The sequence below is a fragment of the Dendropsophus ebraccatus genome, chromosome 5 (assembly GCF_027789765.1).
Source record: "Dendropsophus ebraccatus isolate aDenEbr1 chromosome 5, aDenEbr1.pat, whole genome shotgun sequence".
Taxonomy (NCBI): domain Eukaryota; kingdom Metazoa; phylum Chordata; class Amphibia; order Anura; family Hylidae; genus Dendropsophus; species Dendropsophus ebraccatus.
In genome coordinates this window covers 159206326-159231295 of record NC_091458.1, presented here as the reverse complement: position 1 = coordinate 159231295, position 24970 = coordinate 159206326, and the positions used below count along the sequence as shown (strand labels likewise).

The 24970-nt window shown below is 45.1% G+C and overlaps 1 protein-coding gene across 1 annotated transcript in view; it reads left to right on the top strand.

The window, feature by feature from the left end:
• Positions 1 to 24970, top strand: part of AP2B1 (adaptor related protein complex 2 subunit beta 1) — an 84063-nt gene that overhangs the window by 30989 nt on the left and 28104 nt on the right. The window contains exons 6-14 of the mRNA XM_069971770.1: positions 8328 to 8518; positions 8594 to 8815; positions 10256 to 10376; positions 12621 to 12716; positions 12914 to 13029; positions 13110 to 13275; positions 14681 to 14779; positions 21004 to 21263; positions 23259 to 23451. Of these exons, the coding sequence (XP_069827871.1) occupies positions 8328 to 8518; positions 8594 to 8815; positions 10256 to 10376; positions 12621 to 12716; positions 12914 to 13029; positions 13110 to 13275; positions 14681 to 14779; positions 21004 to 21263; positions 23259 to 23451 (1464 nt within the window). The remainder of the gene's footprint in view (positions 1 to 8327; positions 8519 to 8593; positions 8816 to 10255; positions 10377 to 12620; positions 12717 to 12913; positions 13030 to 13109; positions 13276 to 14680; positions 14780 to 21003; positions 21264 to 23258; positions 23452 to 24970) is intronic.

The window sequence follows — 24970 nt, the reverse complement described above, 5'->3', positions numbered from 1 at the left end:
AATGGATTCTCTTTAGACATGAGCGAACCGGGTTTGATCGTTCGGCATTTGATTAGCTGGGGCTGCTGAAGTTGGATAAAGCTCTATGGTTGTCTGGAGAACATGGATACAGCCAATGACTATAACCATGAATTCCACATAGCCTTAGGGCTTTATCCAAGTTCAGCAGCCACCGCTAATCACATGCCGAATGTTCGGGGTCGGATGGACTCCAGCTGCTCCAGGGTCGCTCATCTCTAATTCTCTTCTATTCATTCATACGGTTCTCACAGCTTTGTCATTTGGTATAACATAGGTAACAGTGATCAGGTTTTGGTCCGTGCTCTCCTTGTATGTTGGGTTGTAGAGCAGACGTAATTGCCTCCTTTTCAAAAATTTTCTTTTACTAGCAATTTGCTTTGTGTGGTCCTGTCATTATTTCCTCCATAATCTGTAAAGACTGAAGGTATCAAAAATTTATCGAAGGCCGAAATTGCCTGAGGTTAAAATTTTCGAGACAAAACCCTATCGAATCTTACAAACTGTATCCGGATGATTCTAAGATTTTTTTCTTTGTGTGACATTACTTTGTACTTTACGTTAGCGGTAAGTTTGGGTGGATACAGTGAATGACTATTTGTGAAAAAATAAAACGTTGCAAAATTGAGCATTTTCAAAAATTTGAAATTCTCTCCCTGTAAGGAATCCAGTCATGCTTCAGAACTAAGTTATTAATTCACATGTACACAAGGCCTACGTTATGTTGGCATCACTTGGTTAACTCTCTTTTGTAGAACATTAGAGGACAAAATGATAGTGGCCGCTCCTCAGCCGCTATGAAGTGATCTTGACTCCTGACATGGTGACATAGCAGATAACCGCGTACTGGTACAGCATAGGTAAAAGGGAGCTTTACTTCACTTTCCAAACTGTAGACGCTGTTAGATGCTGTTAGGACAAGGAGACACATGGTACCATTCATATATCCAGCTGTGCTTCCAGAATGTAGAAAATGCTATTATTCTCTGGTATAAAGAGTCAGTCTTACCTGAGCTCCTGCAGTGCAGGAAGCTGTAATGTCTCCTCTCTCCCCCTCCTATCCCTAACCCTACTGTAATGTCTCCTCTCTCCCCCTCCCATCCCTAACCCTACTGTAATGTCTCCTCTCTCCCCCTCCCATCCCTAACCCTACTGTAATGTCTCCTCTCTCCCCCTCCCATCTCTAACCCTACTGTAATGTCTCCTCTCTCCCCCTCCCATCCCTAACCCTACTGTAATGTCTCCTCTCTCCCCCTCCCATCCCTAACTCTACTGTAATGTCTCGTCTCTTCCCCCTCCCATCTCTAACCCTACTGTAATGTCTCCTCTCTCCCCCTCCCAATCCTGACCCTGTGCAGGACTCTGCTTCCAGGTATCAATCTGGCTGGGAGGTGTAATAGGGCATTAGAAAAATGGCACCGCTTTTTTCTACAGATCTGGTGTGGTTTGCAATTATGCTCCATTTACTTCAATGGAACCAAGTTACAAAACCTGCACCCAACCTGGAGACAAGAGCGGTGCTGTCTCTGGAAGAAAGCGGCCATGTTTTTGTAGCGCTGGATAACCCCTTTAAGGTTCTGAAAGGACAGAAGTTGCTGCCCCTGGATAGAAGTCAGGCTCGTTGAATCTAACCGCTTGCGTTTCTGTCTCCCCTCTTATTTCGTTGCGCGGTTGATGTTTTCTGCTGGCGCATTTTCATGTAGATTGAGGTTATATTTGTGTAGCCGCTTCACCCCAGACGGCTTTCTGTGTGATACTGGCGGATTTAGGATAATTCTCTTCTTCAGGCTAAGTAGACTGGAATGGCTTCTGGCACACACGGCCTGTGGTTTTGTTGTGTTTTTTGATGCCTCTCTAGCTGGTTGCCTAGCAACCCGCTGTCTCTGCCTAGATGACTCCGCATGAAGTGATACTCGGGGTGAAGAGAGTGTTTACTGGTTGCTCGGCAACTCGACTTTTTCGCTTCGGGTCATTCCGTCCTCTTATAACTTAATCAGTTTTTTTTTCTTGCTTTTAAGAATTAAAGAGGTAGTTTTTCAGATAAACTGGTGCCAGAAAGTTATATAGATTTGTAAATTACTTCTATTCAAAAATCTCCAGTCTTCCCATACTTATCAGCTGCTGTATGTCCTTCTGAGCCTAAACCTAAAAGTATGGTCACCTACGGGGTCCCGCTGGCCTCGCAAGAAATTGCACAGCAAATTTTGGGGGTGTAAATTCCACTTTGTTCCTTTTTGAAAATTAATTATTTTGAGCTAAATGTTCATATTATTTAAATTTTCCTTTTTGCAACATAGCGCCGGCCTGCAAAATCTTGATGGAAAATGCAGATCAACTTGTGTGAATATACCCATAATCTGCAGACACTAACAAAAAAAAGACTACCCCCCCCTCCCCCCTTTTTTTTTTTTTTTTTTTTTTTTTTACATACAACCACAAGATAGAGGGATAGAGGGGTGTGAGATCACCAGCATGTTGGGTGAGGCCACATTTTCAGCAGTCAAGGTTACATGTCACTTTCCTTCTGCAGTTTCCCATGTTAGCTCAATTAGTATTTAACTTTTCTTATTTCCTGACCAGAATGTAAACAACAAAAATCCAAAAATACATTAAAAAAAGTATGAACAATACATTTCGCATCTAGTTGAAGAAAAAAAGGAAAAAAAAAAGAAGAAAAAAATTTGGTGACATATATTCTTTTTAAACAAGCAAGCAGGCAAAAGATAGGATGAAATGATCAAACGTGGTCACAGCCGATTGATGATGTCAGCCCATATGTTGCTAACAATCAGGTATAAGCATAAACCAGTTTTTTAAAAAAAAGCACCGCGCCAGCAGGATCCCAGCGCTGTAACAGACTAAACTGCATCTTCACTCTATATAACGGATGACTGCACTGCATCAGTACACCACAGGGGGGCAGCGTACACGCAGTAACCATCATTTCCCACAAAGCCGACAGAATAAGAAACTTCTCCTGTCTCCTCTTCTCTTTTTTGTACTAATGAAATAAATATGACAGATTCCTCTCTGAGTCTCAGTAATTACACGTTTGTCCGGGATTAAAGGGGGTTTTCTTGGCTTTTAGCAAAACTGATCACGGGGGAGGGATGGGGTGGATACTTACCCTTCTGTGTGCTCCTGATCACATGCTACCCCACAGGTCTAGACTACCGGGCGGACGGGCCCTGGTAGAGGTACCACACAGTGAGCACCGGGCGATGCAGCCAGGCACTGCCCTCACTTGTTAGTGCCAGTGATTGACAGCCGTGTACAGTGAGTGCCGCCTTCTTTTTTTTTTTTTTTTTTTTTTTCTCACCCATTTCCTGCGCTGAAAACATTTTTTCTAAAAGCCTAATAAACCCCTTTAGAGGGAAACTAACAGCAGTCAATGATGATCGGTGTCCTACGGCTCCAATAAAGTCCTATGGCGCTACTCGGATCCCAATGATGTCACGGCTCTTCTTTCTACAGGTCTATTGAAGGCCGGAAGTCAGGATCTCCAATGCATGTCCGTTAGAGCGCTCCTATAGAGATGCATTGACCTCCAAAAAAAAACAAAAAAAAATCCTGGACTGCTACTTTAAAGTGACTCTGTATCCACCAGCTCACCCCACCAAACCGCTAGTACAATCTGTTTGATGAAAGTAAATCCTTACCTGTGCCCCAGGCCTGCGACGCCTCTCCTTTCTTCCTCCCCACCCGCCTCATCATTAGGAAGGATTTCTATTCATCACCTGTCTAAACACTGCGCATGGGCTATAGTGACACAGGTGCAATGAAAAGAAGTCCTGCATGGGGGCGTGCCTAATGATGAGGAGGGCGGGGAGGAAGAAAGGAGAGGCGCCGCAGACCTGGGGCACAGACACTCTAGGCCACGACAGTACGACACAGCGCTGCAAGTTTAAAAGATAATTTTCTGATCTGGCCGAGGCACCGGGGGCTTTCTAAGAGACACGAGCGGTAAGGATTTACTCTCATCAGACAGACAGTGGATACAGAGGGGCTTTAATATGTCTATAGTTGAGCCTTCCTCCCGCCACTGTGTTCTCTTCTTAGAGCCAGTCACATAATGCAGCACAATGCGGCACAGCAACATAAAAAACACGTAAACTGGAAAGATAAAAGCTCTAGTGGATGAGGATTCTGGGAGTGATCGTCCACTGTAAGAGATTCAGAGTCTGACGTCTTCATCCAGGATAAGTATATTGGGAGATGTAGCCGCACATCTGCAGCGCAGGACGGACGCTCTGACCGCACGGATCTGATGCAAACTGACAACCCTTGCAAGCAAAAGAATCCAAGGTCTCGCTGTGCAATAGCATGGGGATAGCGGGCAGCTGGAAGGTTAACCGCTTCATCGCCGCTCATGCCTGGCTCTTAGGGTCTATTTACACAGAAAGATTATCTGCCAAAGATTTGAAGCCAAAGCCAGAAACAGACTAGAAACAGAGAACAGGTCATAAAGGAAAGCCTGAGATTTCTCCTCTTTTCAAATCCATTTCTGGCTTTGGCTTCAAATCTTTGGCAGATAATCTTTCTGTGTAAATGGACCCTTAGCCGGCAATTGTTTTGCATAATTCCTTGTGTTCCTGTAATATTTGTCTGGCCCGCGGTATCGTCACCCTTGATCAGCACTTACCTCCGGCGTCAGCACTTACCTCCGGCGTCAGCACTTACCTCCGGCGTCAGCACTTACCTCCGGCGTCAGCACTTACCTCCGGCGTCAGCACTTACCTCCGGCGTCAGCACTTACCTTTAGGTGGCAGTGGAAGAAAGTGATGGCTGCCATGTTAGGAGGCTGTGAGCGGGGATCACTATGATACAACTTGGAGCGACGGCCATTTATTCACCTTTTACTTTCAACGTCATGTATCATGTATCAGTATTGGAGCATGGGATGTGTGAACGGTTCCATAACTAGAAGCAGCTTTGTAGAATGGCGCATGCTGGTGTCTGGTTGTACAGTATTACGGACATAGTGACGGACATTGGCTTCAGCTGACTGTGAATTTGGGGCAATTCGAGGTTTGGGCAATAATCGGACAGTCCGTAAGGGTTACTACTTAAATTTTTATTCAGGAATAATTTTTTTTGCTATTTTTTTGCAGTTCCTTTAAATACAGTGATTTATATAATACGGTATGGCCTGTCGCCTGCCGGTGCACTGTGGGCAGCTGAGATGTCTCCAAAGGGCCTTTTACACGGGCAGATTATCTCCCTGGAGTGATGCAGGAAACGCTCCTGCAGCTCATATCGACCCGTGTAAAAGTGACACCGATCAGCTGATTACAGGAGAAACACCTGATCCTCGGCTGATTGTGTCTTTAGAGAAGGCGTCAAAATGTATGGCCGTCAGCCGCCCATCTTCCTATGTGAACAGGATCTGAGGTGAATAACGATAACAGGAAACTGACGGCACAGATATGTATATGTCCACAGCAGTACATACTTACCTAATGCATTGCTGCTGTTATCTATCTATCTTGTCACCCCGCTCTCCCATCCAGCTGATGTATCTTCAGGCCCCGCCTCCTCAAGCTATAAATCTCTTTGGATCTAGCCTCCCGTCTCATCCCTGTTGGTGTTTTTGGATCCAGCCTCCCGTCTCATCCCACTGGTGTTTTTGGATCTAGCCGCCCATCTCCTCACCGTTGGTGTTTTTGGATCTAGCCTCCTGTCTCATCCCCGTTAGTGTTTTTGGATCTAGCCGCCCATCTCCTCCCCGTTGGTGTTTTTGGATCTAGCCTCCCATCTCCTCCCCGTTGGTGTTTTTGGATCTAGCCTCCCATCTCTTCCCCGTTGGTGTTTTTGGATCTAGCCTCCCATCTCCTCCCCGTTGGTGTTTTTGGATCTAGCCTCCTGTCTCATCCTCTTTGATGTTTTTGCATGTAGCCTCCCGTCTCGCCACCGTTGATGTTTTTGGATCTAGCGTCCCGTCTCATCCCCGTTGATGTTTTTGGATCTAGCCTCCCGTCTCATCCCCGTTGATGTTTTTGGATCTAGCCTCCCGTCTCATCCCTGTTGAGGTTTTTGCATCTAGCCTCCCGTCTCATCTCAGTTGAGGTTTTTGCATCTAGCCTCCTGTCTCATCTCAGTTGGTGTTTTTGGATCTAGCCTCCCGTCTCCTCACCGTTAGTGTTTTTGGATCTAGCCTCCCATCTTATCCCCGTTGATGTTTTTGGATCTAGCCTCCCATCTTATCCCCGTTGATGTTTTTGGATCTAGCCTCCCATCTCCTCACCGTTAGTGTTTTTGTATCTAGTCTCCCATCTCCTCCCTGTTGGTGTTTTTGGATCTAGCCTCCCGTCTCGCCATCGTTGATGTTTTTGGATCTAGCCTCCCGTCTCGCCATCGTTGATGTTTTTGGATCTAGCCTCCCGTCTCATCCCCGTTGTTACATCAGACAGGATTAAGTACAAGTACAAGGCTGCTAGTTCACAGCGATGTGTATAAAGCCCCAGGATATGGCGCATGCATGTAATTGGGTGTATGAGCGTGTAGTGCTCCAGCAGCCGCTCCGCTTAATGTGTCTCTTCATTTGTCACACTATGAAGTCTGGAGATAGAACAGCCGCCCTCCTCCTCCTCCTCCTCTTCTGCTTTCTGAGATAGCTGCGTCCAGGCTCTGACTACTGATCCATCATTGTGGGACACTTGAGTCTGGACGTCGTCCTGTGATGTAGAACTGACGGCTTTATAATGAGTCTCTCCTTTGTGTTCTTAATTAAACTTTTGACACTGTTCACACTAAACCGAAGTGTGCAGTTTATTCTGCAGACGCTGCACAGTATACTGGTATCAGGCAATGACAGTACCAGATGCTAAAACAACATGATGAGAGCAAAAATCCAGACACAGGAGAACAGAGCGCCACACCTGTCCTCAGGTTATGTCTGATATTACAACTTGGTTCTATGCACTTCAGCTGAACTGAGCTGCAACCTGGAGAAAGGCAGCTCCACTCTACTAATCCTGGATAATCCCTTTAAAGAAGTACGAATGAGAATAAAAAAAATTCTTTCAGATCAACCAGTGTCAGAAAGTTATACAGATCTGTAAATGACTTCTATTTAAAAATCTCCAGTACTTATCAGCTGCTGTATGTCCTGCAGGAAGTGGTGTATTCTCTCCAGTCTGACACAGTCTTCTCTGCTGCCACCTCTGTCCATGTCAGGAACTGTCCAGAGCAGGAAAGGTTTCTATGGGGATTTGCTGCTGCTCTGGACAGTTCCTGACATGGACACAGGTGGCAGCAGAGAGCACTGTGTCAGACTGGAGAGAATACATCACTTCCTACAGGGCATCCAGCAGCTAATAAGTACTGGAAGACTGGAGATTTTTAAATAGAAGTCATTTACAAATTTGTATAACTTTCTGACACCAGTTGATTTAAAAAAAAAAATAAAAAAAAATTCTCCGGAGAACTCCTTTAAGCCATTATAATAAAGTTGAAGAGTCCACAATAGTAAGTGCTACTATATTTGACTTAAAGTGTCCCTGTTGTTTAAATTTTTTTTGCAGAAATCAATAGTACGGGTGATTTTAAGAAACGTTGTAATTGGGTTTATTAGCCTAAAAATGCATTTTTATCATGAAAAAGCAGTTTGAAGCTCTCCCCCCTGTCTTCGTGGTTTTCTATGGAGAGGGGAGGGGTGGAGGGAGATGAGGCACCAAAACAGGACAACAAAGAGTTAATTTACAGCTACATCACCGGGCTATCTCCTCTGACAGTCAGCACTGACCTCTCTGACCTTTGAATATCGGCTTTCACACAGCTCCCACTGTGTAATCCTTTGTTCTCTGCTGCCGACTAATCCCCCTCCCCTCTCCATATGTTACACAGGGCAACTGATGTAAAAGAGTCGAGATTTCCTGATAATGAGCAGTGGATGAGAGAGAGAAGGGGGGGGGACCTGGGAAAAGGCTTTTTGAATGCAGATAATGGCAGATTTGCCTAATAAACCCAATTACAAAGTTTCTTAAAATCGCCTGGAATATTGATTTCTGCAAAAAAAAAAAAAGAAGTAACAACATTGAAACTTTAAGATGGACTGAAGATGGTTCATCCCATGTTAGAACTTTAAGAGTTATTTTTGGCTTTGTCGCACACATATCCCCGTTGGCTTAGAGGAGTAGCTAACGTAACCGTTGTTATGTGGACAATGTCCGATGACCTAAAGAAGCTTGTGCTGTCAGGGACGTTGCTGTCCGATACCTTTAGCTTTGTTATATACGCTGATGCTTTGGTATTGTTATGAATATATTTTCCTCTCTATCCTGAATACTCCCCCTCCCCCTCCTCCTCAGGTGGTAGCCAACGCTGTGGCCGCACTGTCCGAGATCAGCGAGTCCCATCCTAACAGCAACCTGCTCGATCTGAACCCACAGAACATCAACAAGCTGCTGACGGCCCTGAACGAGTGCACCGAGTGGGGCCAGATCTTCATCCTGGACTGTCTGTCCAACTACAACCCCAAGGATGAGCGGGAGGCCCAGAGGTGAGCCGGACCCTGGACCCTCCCCCTTGTGTCCCCTGTTATCCTGTATACTCATCCGGCTCTTCTTCTCTTCAGTATCTGTGAGCGGGTCACCCCGCGTCTCTCTCACGCCAACTCTGCAGTCGTTCTATCGGCCGTCAAAGTCCTGATGAAGTTCCTGGAGCTGCTGCCTAAGGACTCTGATTATTACACCATGCTGCTCAAGAAGCTGGCGCCCCCTCTGGTCACCCTGCTGTCCGGGGAGCCCGAGGTCCAGTATGTGGCTCTAAGAAACATCAACCTTATAGTCCAGAAGAGGTAAGTGACAATTTCAAGGGATTTTGTTTTCTACGTATCAGGCGGTTGACTCCTTTAGCTTCAATTACGCATGTGGCGGCACCCTTTTTAATATGACCCAGGGATAGAACGGCGCCGTCACGGGGAAGCCGATGCCGCGGTCTTTTTTGTATGGCGCTGTTCTATCCACGGGTCCCGGGCCGGGGCTGTAGCTCAGGAGGCGAGCCGGCCCGCCCCCAGTGGGCAGAATCACCCTTGTATGACGCGGCTCCGTTGATTCTAACGGAGCCTCGTCATAGAGGGGGGGAATTCCCTCCCACTGGGGGCGGGCCGGCCCGCCTCCTGTGCTTTCGCCTCGGCCCGGGACCCGTGGATAGAACGACGCTGTACACTGGAACCGGGCCGTGGTTCAAAAAACGGACCGCGGCATCGGCTTCCCTGTGACGGCGCTGTTCGATCCGTTGGTCAGATTAAAGAAGATGTACCTGATGGTTTATCCTCTTTAAGACCATTGTAAGGCTGGGTTCACACTATGTTTTTGCAATCCGTTTTTTCATCCATTTTTTTTTGTGAAAAACAGATGGAAAAAACGGATGCAATTGTGTGCATCCGTTTTTCCGTTTACTTCCATTTAAAAAAAAAAAAAAGGATCAGGTTTTTTTTTTTTAGCGTACACAAAAACGTGGTCTACCTCATTTTTGTGTCTTAAAAAAAAAAAACAGATCTGTTTTTTTTTATAATAGAAGTCAATGGAAAAACGGATGCACACAATTGCATCCGTTTTTTTTTCATCAGTTTCTCATCTGTTTTTTGCAAAAAACGTAGTGTGACCCCAACCAAGTTTTCATTGACTGGATTTCTTAGCCAAATCACCCGGTCCTGTTGGAAATCGTCTTGAGCCACTGAATTATATCTCTGATTTCATATGTCGCCCGACTGCTTTCCAGTAGTAAAACGTCCTCTGAAATGATTGGTCAAGAGACAAAAACCGTCAGGTGCTTCTAATAACCTTCCTGTTATCCTTCAAGAGCTTGCGGGAAATGCTTGGTACTCCGGTAAAAAAAAAAAAATCTTTCAAATCAACTGGTGTCAAAAAGTGATATAGGTTTGTAAATTGTCTATTCCAGTACTTTTCAGCTTCTGTATGTTCTGCAGGAAGTGATGTATTCTTTCTAGTGTAACACAGGACCACTTTCTGCAGCACATACAGTAGCTGTTAAGTATGGGAAGACTGGAGATTTTGAAATTACAAATCTGTATAAGTTTCTGACATCAGTTGATTTAAATGATTTTTTTTATCAGTTTTTGCAAAAAAACCTATGCATTAGCGTGCAACTGTTTTGATCCGTTTTTCCATTGACTTACATTACAGAAAAACGGACCATTACAGAACAGTATAGAACATTTCTCTGGATTGAGTCGGGGAATATGAGGTTATTTCTTCTCTTTGTTTCCGCACAGACCTGAGATCCTGAAGCAGGAAATAAAGGTTTTCTTTGTCAAATACAACGATCCCATTTATGTGAAACTGGAGAAACTGGACATCATGATACGACTGGCATCTCAGGCCAACATCGCTCAGGTCCGTATTGCTGCGCTCACTTATTTTATGCTAACCTTCCTCTATGGTGTTTACCAGTCATGCATAAAATGTGAAGATTGATGTCCACTTTAACTTAAAGGGGTACTCTGGCAAAAATAATTTTCTTTCAGATCAGCTGATTTCAGAACGTTATATAGATTTGTAATTTGCTTATATTTAGTAATATCAAGTCTTCAGTACTTATCAGCTGCTGTATGTCCTGCAGGAAGTGGTGTATTCACTCCAGTCTGACACAGTGCTCTCTGCTGCCACCTCTGTCCATGTCAGGAACTGTCCAGAGCAGGAGAGGTTTTCTATGGGGATTTGCTGCTGCTCTGGACAGTTCCTGACATGGACAGAGGTGGCAGCAGAGAGCGCTGTGTCAGACTGGAGAGAATACACCACTTCCTGCAGGACATACAGAAGCTGATTAGTACTGGAAAAACTTGAGATTTTTAAATATAAGTAAATTGCAAATCTATATAACTTTCTGACACCAGTTGATTCGAAAGAAAAAGATTTTCGCCAGAGCGCCCCTTTAAGGCTGGAAACACACACAGCAGTTTTGTGCCAAAACCAGAAAAGGATCCAACAGAAAAGAGAAGTACAAGTCCTCCCGTTATATTGTCCTTCCCATCTGAATCCACTTCTGGTTTTGGCCCATAAACTGCATTGGGAGTTTTCTAAAAAAAAACAAAAAAAAAACACCTAAGGGTAGCTTCATACGTACCGTATCGCGGCAGATTTCATGGTGCGGATCCACGGCAGATTTGATCTAAGTAACTGAAAACAGCATCAAATCCGGTATGTGAGAAGCTACCCTTACCCTGTATCGGAGAGCTGGGAACGCTCCGCAGCCTCTTATCATCTTAAACCTAAAAATAAAAAAGTTGCCCATTTAGTTGAATTGTCTGATGTTTTTGTTGGTGTCTTCCACCATTTTAGGCCTATCCCCAGGATGAGCCATGAATTTCAGAGTGAGGGTCCCGCCAGCTGTGTAGAGTAGTCACGCCTCTCATGTGCGCTCCGCAGCCTCTTTAGTGTCTTGCTGAGCTCGTAACTGCATCACTGTACTACGTTAGTGGTAGAGAAAGTCAAATGAACGAGGATGAGCTGCCGCCCCTTGCTCTGCCATTGCTAAGAGTGCTTGTAACCATTAAAGTGGCTGCGATGTTTGCACAAGCTTCAGACCCCCCTTCAAGCAGCTGATCGGTGTGAGTGCCGGAGGTCACCAGAGTACAGGCCGGTAACCTAAGAAGGCTGGATAACTTCTTTAAAGTGAATGTGTGACACAGATTTGAGACATAATATATTTTGGCAATTTTTTGGTTCTCACATAATTAAAGGGGAACTCTGGTTAGGAAAGATTTAACCCCTCTTCAATCCCCACCCATAATCTAATCTATTAAGTGTGTGTAATAGGCTTCTATTACATGAATTGGTCCGTGTGTCTGCAGCACATCCTGACTGACACCCTGAAGCTGCAAAAAGTCCTCACTGCCTGCTCCACTCTGTCTCCACTCCTCTGTCCTCCCCCTCCCTTCTGAGACAGAGGTCATGTGATCTTCCTCTCTTCTCTGGACCAGGCAAGCTGAAACACATCATCTGTAACTGACTCGCACCTGTGATCACCTGACCGAAGCAGTAGGAGCCAGTGGTGGACGGATACCAGGCACTTGGTGCAATGCATGCTGGGAAATGTAGTTTCCTGGCCATTTGCTATGATGTGAAACTGGGATGATTTGTAAAAACTTTTCCAACTTTGTACAGTTTATCCTCAGGTCAGACCGAGGTCCATGTCCCAGCTCCCCGTCAGGTCGCTTCCATCAGCCCCCCTCACTATGTACATGAAAGGCAGCAGACGTCGTACTATATGTAGCAATGGTCTATCGTGAGCCTAGGCCGTATACTCGGATAAGGGTCCTATTCCACCGGACCATCGTTCAGATTATCGTTAAATCGTTCGAATCTAAATGATAATCGTTCGGTTGAAATGCAATTTCACCTATTTTATCGTTGCTCGTTCGCAAATCGTTCGCATTGAATAAGACGCAATAGCGAAGAAAAAACGATCGCAATTACGATCATAAGTAACGATTATCGTTCCATGGAAATGAGTGAACGTTTTCAGGTCTTTCGCAATAGCGGTCGTTTGAGATTGTTAATCCTTAACGATTATGCAAACGTTAATCGTCCGGTGGAATAGGGCGCTAACCCTTTTAATGTTTGTTTTTGGTTCGGCAGGTGTTAGCTGAGCTGAAGGAATACGCTACCGAGGTGGATGTGGACTTTGTTAGGAAAGCTGTTCGTGCCATTGGAAGATGCGCCATCAAAGTGGAAGTAAGGTCCTTAGACACGGTCTCCTGGTGGGGAGAATACATGCTGCTTAGTAGTCCGTTCTCTCCAGCATATATTCTCTGTCTGACAACAGTGTTAGGCCGTTTTTTCAGTCTGTTTCCCGCTAGAATGGTATCCGTTGTTCTGTATTAGTGACCATCTTGGGTACAGGTTCTTTTGTTTGTATCCCCCCCCCCCAGCAATCTGCGGAGCGTTGTGTCAGCACCCTCCTGGACCTCATCCAAACCAAAGTCAACTATGTGGTGCAAGAAGCCATCGTCGTCATCCGTGACATCTTCCGCAAGTATCCCAACAAGTATGTCAGGGATTTATCCAGGTGATAGATATGATTGATAGGAAGAAGGGCTCATTGATTTCCCTTTAAATTTGTGCCAGGTATGAAAGCATCATTGCCACTTTATGTGAGAATTTAGATTCCCTGGATGAGCCTGATGCCCGGGCGGCCATGATCTGGATTGTCGGAGAGTACGCCGAGCGCATCGATAATGCCGATGAGCTGCTCGAGAGCTTTCTGGAAGGATTCCATGATGAGAGCACCCAGGTACCATAACTCTATACCTCACCCTAACTATACTATAACTATAAGAACATAACTAGTATTATAGAGGATAACAAATGGCGTGCAACTAAATAAGCCCTGTAGCGTTAGGGCCCATTCACACAGAGCAAAACAGGTGGAAATTACAAGCGGAGTCCACACTGCTCAATGGGATGTCATGCGCACCTTCACTCTGAGCGGCCAAGAGCGAGGCGCACGAGACATCACGTTGAGACAGTGAGGCAGGCGAGATTTCCAGCGGAGTCTGTGGTGCGGGTTCTGTTCACAATTTCCACTTGTTCTGCTCAGTGTGAACGCAACCTGAAGATGTAAAGAGAGCAAACAATGGAGCTCTCTAACATCATAGATACAGCGATCACTTCAGCTCTTTGTATCCGATCACATGACTATAAAAGTGTGGACGCTAGATGAGAGGTATTAGAGTTCATGGCCTTTCATTATTATTATTATTATTATTATTATTATTATTATTATTATTATTATTATTATTATTATTATTGTGGGGGTTATGCTTGAATTGAGATAGATTGTGTTAGGCTGATTTAACTTGACATGTTAAAATGGGATGAATAATTGAATGCTTGTATGTGTTTTATTGTTTTTTTTTCTGAAATAAAAAAAAAAGTTAAAGAAATTTAAAGGGGAACTATCAGCAGATTAGACGAATCTAACCTGCTGATAGCGCCCGGAATGCTGAGGGGGAGTATGTGTCTTACCTTCCTCCTCGGCACTGGTCCCATGCTGTTGGTCGGAGTAATCTTCACTGCAGAGCACTGTTAGGAGTAGTGCCGTGTCATCGGCCCGCTAATGATAATCAATGGAGGGGGGTCATGCTCTTAACATGGCACCGGAGTGAAGATTATGCCAACTAACAGTGCAGACCGGTGCCGAGGAGGAAGGTAACACACATGCCCTCCCCCTTAGCAACTTGGGCGCAATAGGGGGCTATAGGCAGGTTAGATCCATCTAACCTGCTGATATTTCCCCTTTAAGTAAAGAAAAAGAATATAAAACTGTTACAATGACTTTAACCAATGTTTGGACGTCTTTTTATATCAATGAGGATAAACAGTCTTCTGTATATAGGTTATTGGTGCGTGCTTTACTCTTAGCTAGTGTTGAGCTTGGGGTTCAGCAGCGTCGGAGCCTGAACGCTCAGCATGTGACTCCCGGTGGATGCTGCCTTTGGCGATACCAGAGGCATGGATACAGCATGGATACATGGATACAGCTTTAGGGCTGCGTCCAACTTCTTCAGTTGCCGGAAGTCAAATGCCGAGTGTTCAGGTTCGGACGCTGCAGGAACTGATCTCTCAGCAAGTTCGGGGACTGAGGATTGTGGATGGTGTCCGGAACACTCTGTAAGCATCTTTTGTGTTCCCCTCAGGTGCAGCTGACGCTTCTAACTGCAATTGTTAAACTGTTTCTGAAGAAGCCGTCGGAGACTCAGGAGCTGGTGCAGCAAGTCCTCAGCCTGGCTACACAGGTAGGAGACGGCCGGCTTCCACATACATCACTCATGGAATGATGAAATAACTCTGTGTTCTTTCTACTGTCGTGGTATGAAAATATCCGGAGCTCTGGGATCGTGTAAATTTTTGGGCCTTTCTTACCTGTGTGTTTTTTTTCCTTATTGTTGTCTTTTAGCTGCTTTTTAGCGTTGCTTCTTCTCAGCATAGCAGCACTTGTACGGCTACATTCACACGTTCACAGAAAAGTTTACAGCCCATTGATTTCTATTGGGTTGATGACTCTGTCCGTTGATTTACAGATACACAAAAATGATTTACACTCTAGTATGGACCATAATTACGGCACAGATTGTCCTATAGAAGCCTATGGGAGCGTTTCTGGATCCATATTTTTTGCATATGAAACGTCCACAAAAATTACAGATTAGTAATCATTTAAACCGTTCCCGCTTATTTAGCTATCACCTTCCCCTTCTTTGCTGATCCACAAATATTATGTATTACGGATGAATTTTTAGCGGATTGCGGATGGTCGCAGACGTCGTATACGGTCCTGTAAGCTAGTGAACGTGTGATGTAATCTTTGAACGCGCATTTTATGAGATAATTTTCGTGCTTTATGTGATGGTCTATGTTGCTGTGTAAGGAATCGGTGCACAGATCACAGACGTGACACAGAGCAGCGTCCGATAGCCGGACCTTCTGGCTTTGTTAAACCAACCGGCATCAAATGAAAGTCAGTCATGTGGATTAACGTTTTTCTATAGCAATTAGACTATGGCCACACAACGTCTTTTTTAAAAAAAATTTTTTAACCGTTTTAAAGCCGTTTTTTTAGAGAACCATTTATGTAAATGACTGTCGTGGGGGGGTGGGGGTGGGGGGTTTTGTCCGATCTCAGAGCCCCGCCTCTGTGACTGCCGAGTAGCAAAAAGAAGCCCTAGAAATGACGAACACAGGTAAATGTGCAGCGTGAGGCAGTCGGTGTAACAACAAGCTGCTGATATGTCCCTTCACCTCACAGGACACCGAGGATGAAGGGAAGTCTCTTACCTTACTCTTTGGCGCTGTTTCTGTGTAGTTTGTAGTTTAATCCATATGCTAATGAGGTGCTTTGGCCCCCCCCCCCCTCTAATGAATATTTATCCGGCAGTGACGTCACTCTGGCCCTCAGTATGATGGATAAATATTCATTACATGGGGTGGAGTTAAGGGCGGTGAACCCACCCCCAGTGCACCAAAACACCTCATTACTATATGGATTAAACACGAAAACAGGGCTGAGGTTAAAGGTAAGAAAGCTAACCTTCATCCTTAGCGCCCCGTGTGCTATAGGGACATATCAGCCGGTTAGATGCTTCTCGAACGAAAATCAGATTAGAGGTCTGGGATATTTAAAGGGGTACTCTAGCGAAAATCTTTTTCTTTTAAATCAACTGCTTTCAGAAAGTTATACAGATTTGTAATTTTATTCTATGTAAAAATGTCCAGTCTTCCAGTACTTATCAGCTGCTGTATGTCCTGCAGAAAGTGGTGTATTCTCTCCAGTCTGACACAGTGCTCTCTGCTGCCACCTCTGTCCATGTCAGGAACTGTTCAGAGCAGGAGAGGTTTTCTATGGGGATTTGCTGCTGCTCTGGACAGTTCCTGACATGGACAGAGGTGGCAGCAGAGAGCACTGTGTCAGACTGGAGAGAATACACCCCTTCTGCAGGACATACAGCAGCTGATAAGTACTGGAAGACTGGAGATTTTTACATAGAGGTAGATTACAAATCTATATAACTTTCTGACACCAGTTGATTTGAAAGAATTTTTGCTGGATAAAACTATCCCAGACCTCTCATCTGAATGGCTGTAGAAGTCAGCTGTTATAATGAGGTAATGCCCATCTATAATACGGTTGTTATATCCTTTCCCTGGCACACACATGAAGGCGCTGGGACGTGTGTGATCTCCTTGTAGACTGACTGTTCTGTGTGGATCATGTAGTTGAGCAGCGTGGGCTGAGCGGCGCTGCCTCTCCCAGAACTCCTTGTGCCCAGTTGTTGTGCGCTCACAGCCCCCCGCCGCAGCTAATAAGTGCTTCTAGTCATCTGAATATCCGCCATCAATAAGACGCACACAGATTCTGACCTTTTACACAGACTAACAATGAACCATGAAACCTCCCCGTGCTCTACAGAATTAGATCGCAGACGTCTATGGTCAGCCGTTTATTGTTTTTATTTTTTTTAAATGCAAAATGCAGAGTAAAAAAATATAGTGTATATGCGATCATCAAAATCCCTATAAAGTCATAAATATTTCTAGATGTACAATACTGGAAATCCTAACAACACTCAGATTGTCCTAGGGAAGAAGCATCTAACCTGCTGCTGAGATGTCCCTATTGCATGTGAGGTGCTGAGGATGATGGTATATCTGTTATAGGATGTCTCTTACAGCATGTCTCTTACAGCATGTCTCTTACAGCATGTCTCTTACAGCATGTCTCTTACAGCATGTCTCTTACAGCATGTCTCTTACAGCATGTCTCTTACAGCATGTCTCTTACAGCATGTCTCTTACAGCATGTCTCTTACAGCATGTCTCTTACAGCATGTCTCTTACAGCATGTCTCTTACAGCATGTCTCTTACAGCATGTCTCTTACAGCATGTCTCTTACAGCATGTCTCTTACAGCATGTCTCTTACAGCATGTCTCTTACAGGATGTCTCTTACAGGATGTCTCTTACAGGATGTCTCTTACAGGATGTCTCTTACAGGATGTCTCTTACAGGATGTCTCTTACAGGATGTCTCTTACAGGATGTCTCTTACAGGATGTCTCTTACAGGATGTCTCTTACAGGATGTCTCTTACAGGATGTCTCTTACAGGATGTCTCTTACAGGATGTCTCTTACAGGATGTCTCTTACAGCATGTCTCTTACCTTCATCCTTGGTGCCGTTTCCATGCTATTAGGAGTTTATATTATTATGCTGATTAAGATTTTTGGTGCACTTGGGGCGGGGGGGGTTTGCCTCTGTGTAGCCCCACCCACAGTGCACCAAAATGGCTAATTGGCATAATAATATAAACTCCTAATAGCATGGAAACTGCACCAAGGGTGAAGATAAGGGACACCCTATAAGGGACACCCTATAAGGGACACCCTATAAGGGACACCCCTTACACTCTTTATGGGGACACACTATAAGAGACACACACCTTCATCCTCAGCATCCCGTATGCAATAGGGAGATATAGGCAGGTTAAATCCTTCTAACCAGCTGAGTTCCCCTTTAAAGGTTAAAGCAAGTTACCATATGTCCTAGATGAGAAGAAAACAAGGATGGGGGAGCTATACCCAGAGATTCCCATATCGTATAGAACATATAAGCAGATCCTCTATTTTAGGAAATTATTTTGTGAATGTACGATCTGTATCTGTATTTTTATTTTAAAGAGGAACGCCAGCTAAATATCTTTTCTCTAAATACAACTGGTGTCAGGAAGCTATATAGATTTGTAATTTGCTTCTATTTAAAAAATTCCAGTCTTCCAGTACTTTTCGGCTGCTGTATGTCCCGCAGGAAGTGGTGTATTCTCTCCAGTCTGACACAGTGCTCTCTGCTGCCACCTCTGTCCATGTCAGGAACTGTCCAGAGCAGGAGAGGTTTTCTGTGTGGATTTGCTGCTTCTCTGGACAGTTCCTGACATGGACACAGGTGGCAGCAGAGAGCACTGTGTCAGACTGGAGAGAATACACCACTTCCTGCGGGACATACAGCAGCCGATAAGTACTGGAGGCCTGGAAATTTTTAAATAGAAGCAAATTACAAAGACTTTCTAACACCAGTTAATTTAAAAAAAAAAAATCTCCTGAGTTCTCTTAATTGGTTGTGCTTGTCTGTAGGATGGTCACGTAGCATAGACATACACTGCAGTCTGATTCTGGCAGAACATTGGCCGTCTCTCTAAGGATCTGGACATAAGTCTTTTATCTCTGTGGGGTTAAATCATATGAATTACTTAGTGAACACAGTGAATACAGATACGTGCACAGTCCCTTTAAGAGACCGGCGGACTGGCGTAAGTCCACATGGAAATCCTCCATAACACTATGCGCTGTGCTTTGTTCTTGAGCTTCGTCTATCGGAGCTGTAAAATCTCCCCTGACATTCAGAGCCGGGTTCTTGCGGTGTCCGGATATCAGATAAACCGGCCGTTCCCTCAGCAGCTTCTATGTGCAGACACTCCAAATCCTTGAAATCCTCCTCCTCCTCCATACGCTCCTCGTCTTCTGTTACTGAGCGTCTCGAGTCTCGAGTTTTATCCCCAGAACCTGTTAAATATTGTCCTTGGGATTATCAATCAGGAAACTAGAATTTCCAGTTCTGTTTTATTCACATTTCTTTGCATTGGTTCTTTTGACTGTTGCCTTTTCCTCCCAAGGCTTCATATCCGGGAGGGGGGGGGGGTGCCTGGATGGCGGCCATCATGCCGGGGAGGTTACCGTATGATGCTTAAAGGGGAATCTAGCAGCAGGTTTGGGTGTCCTAACTGGCCTGGGCCATTCTAGAGCTTTCTTTTCTTTTGAGATTTTCCTTGGCTGTGTTTTTGGAATCATTGGGGTACAATGGGACCCTGGCGTACACCCCCCTGTAAGAACCACTTACCTAATGGGCTGGCGGAGAGGGCACGGTGAGGCTGGGAGGAGGCAAGGTCTCCTGCATCTAATTTATCTTGGTTTACGACTGGAAACAGGTGGAAAGCCGAGATGTCCACCTGCTCCGAAGGTTTCTTTATTCTAGTAGCTCTATGTAAAGTATATATAATACTGGAGGAGGAGTACTTAAAGGGAAACCATCGAAGCAGGATATGCTGTGAAGATACTGACAGGTAGGCCGTCTCCTGAAGCGTGCGAGGAACTGGTGGAATTAAAGAAGCAGTTCACGAAAATATTTTATTGCCCCAATCCCCACCAAGCGCTGACACGTTTACTTACCGCAGGTGATCGGTGTCCAGCGCCGCAACTTCATTCCGGTACCACGGGGCTGTTCAAATCCGGTGCGCTTTCTCCTGTTATTGAACGCCAGAAGTCATGTGCTCCCATAGAGAATGCATATTTAAGCGTGACTTCCGGCGTTCAATCACAGGAGACAAAAGAGAAGTCCCAGCAGCGGATGGTGTGAGCATGTTCCGGATTTAAATGGTGCTGCGGGATTGGAACGAAGCTGCGGCGCTGGACACACATCACCTGCGGTGAGTATACGCGCCAGCACATGGCGGGGGGCGGGCAATAAAATTTTTTTATGAACTGCTTCCTCGTACGTTTGAGGAGAGACAACCTACCTGTCAGTATCTTCACAGTGTATCCTGCTGCATTAGGTACCCTAATGCAGAGGGGGAGGGGGGGCAATAAAAAATCTTTAACTGCTTGCACTCACAATACCATCTATGACTTTTCTGGAAGTTCCCGTAGCTCGCACGCTTCAGGAGACGGCCTACCTGTCGGCACCTTCACAGCGTATCCAGCTGCGGTGGTTTCCCTTTAAGTACTCCTCCTCCTCCTCCTCCAGTATTCCATATACTGTATACAGAGCTACTAGAATAAACTTTCTTTAATAAGACCGTGGTGGTCTTCTGTCTGATCTAATGATCCTTAGGGTCTTATGAGACTAAGGGATTTTTCATCTTCTCCGATAAACGAGAAACTATTGCAAATTACCTGAAATCATTCACTATAATACACGGAACGAAAGTCGTACGTTACCATCGTAATTACAATTGTTTGTTCGCTCGTAATAACGAAGGAACAATGCGAGGTTTATACACCGAAAGATTAGCGAACGATTGGCACAGATTTTATGGCCCGCTCAAAAGATGCCATCAACGACATATAAACGTATTTTCGTTAGTCGTTTAATCGTTGCCGCATGTACACGAAAAGATTATCGTTAAATCCTAACAAAATAACGATTTTACGCACGGTCATCTTTCTGTGTACTTGGGCCTTTAGTCTTACTATTGCAGTTATAAATCAGTCCTGATGTTAACATTTGGATCCATTTTAATGGAGTTGAGAAGGTGCCGGGTAACGAGGCGGAATGTTCCGGATAAGTTTATTCCACAATAATTGCTCGGCCCTTTCCAGTAACAATTTACCGGGTTTCATCTAATTTTTCGGTATTAGAATGTGATTACATATTGAGGATGATGGACGTGTATTTCTGATCTGTCCTCTCTGTAGGATTCCGATAACCCCGACCTACGTGACCGAGGATACATCTACTGGCGCTTGTTGTCCACTGACCCTGTGACCGCCAAGGAGGTGGTGCTGTCAGAGAAGCCTTTGATCTCGGAGGAGACCGACCTGATTGAGCCCACCTTGTTGGACGAGCTGATTTGCCACATTGGCTCTCTAGCTTCCGTCTATCACAAACCACCCAACGCCTTTGTTGAGGGCAGCCATGGAGTTCACCGTAAACACCTTCCCATCCAGCATGGAAGGTGAGTGTCATGAGCGATAGAACATGTTTTCTGAAAGATAGCTGTGCCTTAAAGGAGAAGTCCCGTAAAACTAAAACATTATAGGCTGGGGAGTAATAGAAAAAAAATCAAGAAAGTATACTTACCCAACTCCCTGTCCCCCTAAGCACAGCTCTCGGGTCTCTGACAGTCTCTCATTTTCGGCCGACATCTGGGTACGTAACATATTCTGCTCTTCTGGCTGCGACGCCACGGCCTGACTGATGGATTGCCCGCTCAGCCAATCAGTGAGTGTAACAGTATCTCACCCCCAGTCACTGATAGGCTGAGCGGGCAATCCATCAACCGCACCGTGATGTTGCTGCAGGAGGCCGGCAGCTGTTGGATATTGTTCAGGCAGCGATACGTGGGGGACACAGGGATAGGCGAGTATGCTTTCTTTATTAAGTTCCGGCATCCCCCACCCCCCTTTGATTGTTTCAAGGGACTTTTACTTTAAAGTGTATTTCCATATCAACTACCATAGTTAGACTTGTAGGACTGGTCTGGGTTAATATTTTGGTAAGTATGCCTATTTTGCAAAATTGTCTCCTCCTAATAGGCTGCTCTTTCCCTCCTATTGTTAACATCTCGTTACCAACCACCGCTCTACTCTAAAAGCAGTGGTGTCTATACATCTACAATATAGTTATGTTTATATAAATTTGCTTTAACAGCAGAGCTGTGGTCTATAACCTAGACGATGAGCTGTCAATAATTAGATGAAAAGAGCAGCAAATGAGGAGGAGGAGACAAGTTTAGGAAATGACTATATTTTCCGTGACGAGCCGTACAGTTATAGGATGAGAGGAGAGTGCCCCTTTAGCACCACCTTCTATCATTTATTCTGAGGGAAACTAAAGCACCTGCCCCTAGGGAAGGAAGACCTGGCGGCCGGCTGCCCCCTCACATGTATTATGGTGACGCAGGATATAAGATAAGCCGGAAGCTTCCCCGGTTCTGATGGTTCCGGCCGTTCTCACACTGTGATACCAATAAGGGAATGGTTTATTACAATCTGTTTAATGGCTTTTTAATCGGTTCTTCAAATCTCCGAATCCAGATGGATATTGGAATAAGCGGGATGTATGCGTCTGAAGATGGATAAGCCCCCCCGCTCATCGCTCAGTAACTAATCCAGATATAATCAGCATTTGTAAGGGTGCTGCTCCCTTCTCTTGACCATGACGGCTTCTGCTGTAATACACGGACTGATGAGACCCCTTTGACACTTTTCCTCTTTATAATAGTAAAAAAAATAATTTTTAACGACATTTCCAGATTTCAGTTGTTAATATTCTGTAGCATATAGTATTTATTAACCTTCTTGTGTTTTGCCCTCTGCACGACCTTTCTCACCTGTCCGAACACCCATTCAGAACAGTAAAATTAGACCTGCACTACCAAGAAGATGGAAGGGGCTGAATAAGGGGGCACTCACCCGATTTGCTGCGGAGCCGAATGTGGAGCTCTGAATCCGTATAAATCTTCGCTCTAGTGCCAGTACAGTAGCGCAAAGACTTTAATTCATTCGGGACCCTCAGCATCATAATGAATGAGGAGCTCCGTTATTCTGGTCCGTAGCACAGTGCACAGACCGCAATCCCAGAGCGCGTGAGCGCCCCCTAAGTGTGGAGAATGTACGGTTGGGGAAAATAGAGGCCAATGGTGGAACCATTGAATATTGTCTATAGGCGCAGGAAATGCCGCTGTACACGTAATGTACCAAGGGAAAAAGTAAAAAATTACAAAGGTGTTCCGATACCATGTCATACAGCTGGGATATGACATCACTCTGACTGGAGGGAGGAACCTTTGTGGCCCCACAATCTAGCGGGGGGTTATATGTCGGGGGGCCTAGGTGACACCGTCCACCGCACAGCCACCATTGTAATGAGGATCTTATCCGGATGATGATATAAAAAGTTGCCTGTCTGACTGTGCTAAGAATTTGTTCTTTTACCGTATATTTTTTAGTATCGATATTGGAGACAGCCCAGTGGGACCCGCTCCGACAGTGTCTCTGGAACAACCTCAGGTCATTCCCTCACAAGGAGACCTCCTCGGTGACCTTCTGAATCTCGACCTCGGACCACCAGGAAATGTCCCACAAGTCTCCACAATGCAGATGGGGGCTGTGGATCTGCTTGGCGGAGGTCTTGATAGTCTGGTAAGAAATCTCAGATTACCTTAGAGTTGTGCTGCATCAATACACTATCGTAAAGCCAATGTATCACCAGTTCCATCGCTTTAGGTTTTTTACATGAACAGACCGGTGCGGAGATGCCGGTGCCACGGCGCTGATCTATTCCCGAGCACTGGAGGCGGCCCGCCACTCCCAAGTGTTACAAAACCCCCTCCCCTCTATGACACGGCTCTATTGATTTTAATGGAGCCGTGTCACAAAGGGGAGATGGTCACACTGGGGCCCAATGGGTCGGCCCCAAGTGCTTTATGCCCGGACGGTACCCAGGAATAGACCAGCGCCGTACGCAGCAACTGGGCACAGGGACCGCGTCACCGGCATCCTCGCACCGACTCCAATCTGATCATGTAAAAAAACAAAGTGATTTACCTGATGATCCATTTGTTTTAACAAAGTATTCAGATAAGCCGGTCAGTAACGCCAACTCTGTAAGGATTAGGGATCTCCAGGTGTTCTGTGCTCTGTGTGCTTTGTGTAGATGTTGTGTGCTTTTGTGTTGTTGTGTGCTTTATGTTGATGTTGCTGTGTTCTTTGTGTTGTTGTTGTGTTCTTTGTGTTGTTGTGTTGATGTTGTTGTGTGCTTTGTGTTGCTGTGTGCTTTGTGTTGATGCTGTTGTGTGCTTTGTGTTGCTGTGTGCTTTGTGTTGTTGCTGTTGTGTGCTTTGTGTTGCTGTGTGCTTTGTGTTGATGCTGTTGTGTGCTTTGTGTTGCTGTGTGCTTTGTGTTGATGCTGTTGTGTGCTTTGTGTTGCTGTGTGCTTTGTGTTGATGCTGTTGTGTGCTTTGTTTAGATGTTGTTCTGTGCTATGTGTTGATGTTGTGTTCTTTGTGTTGATGTCGTGTGCTTTTGTGTTGTGTTGATGCTGCTGTGTGCTTTGTGTTGCTGTGTGCTTTGTGTTGATGCTGTTGTGTGCTTTGTGTTGCTGTGTGCTTTGTGTTGCTGTGTGCTTTGTGTTGATGATGATGTTGTGTGCTTTGTGTTCATGCTGTGTGCTGTATGTTGATGTTGTTGTGTGCTTTGTGTTGATATGTGCTTTGTGTTGATGATGCTGTGTGTTTTATGTTGATGTGTGCTTTGTGTTGATGTTGCTGTGTGTTTTGTGTAGATGTTGGTGTGTGCTTTGTGTTGATATGTGATTTTAGATGTTGTTGTGTACTTTGTGTAGATGGTTCTGTGTGCTTTGTGTAGACGGTTCTGTGTGCTTTGTGTAGATGGTTCTGTGTGTTTTGTGTAGATGTTGCTGTGTGTTTTGTGTAGATGTTGCTGTGTGTTTTGTGTAGATGTTGCTGTGTGCTTTGTGTAGATGATATGTGCATTGTGTAGATGTTGCTGTGTGCTTTGTGTAGATGATATGTGCATTGTGTAGATGTTGCTGTGTGCTTTGTGTAGATGGTTCTGTGTGCTTTGTGTTGATGATGTGTGCTTTGTGTAGATGTTGTTGTGTACTTTGTGTTGTCTCTCAGTAGTTTGGCTGTAGCTGGTT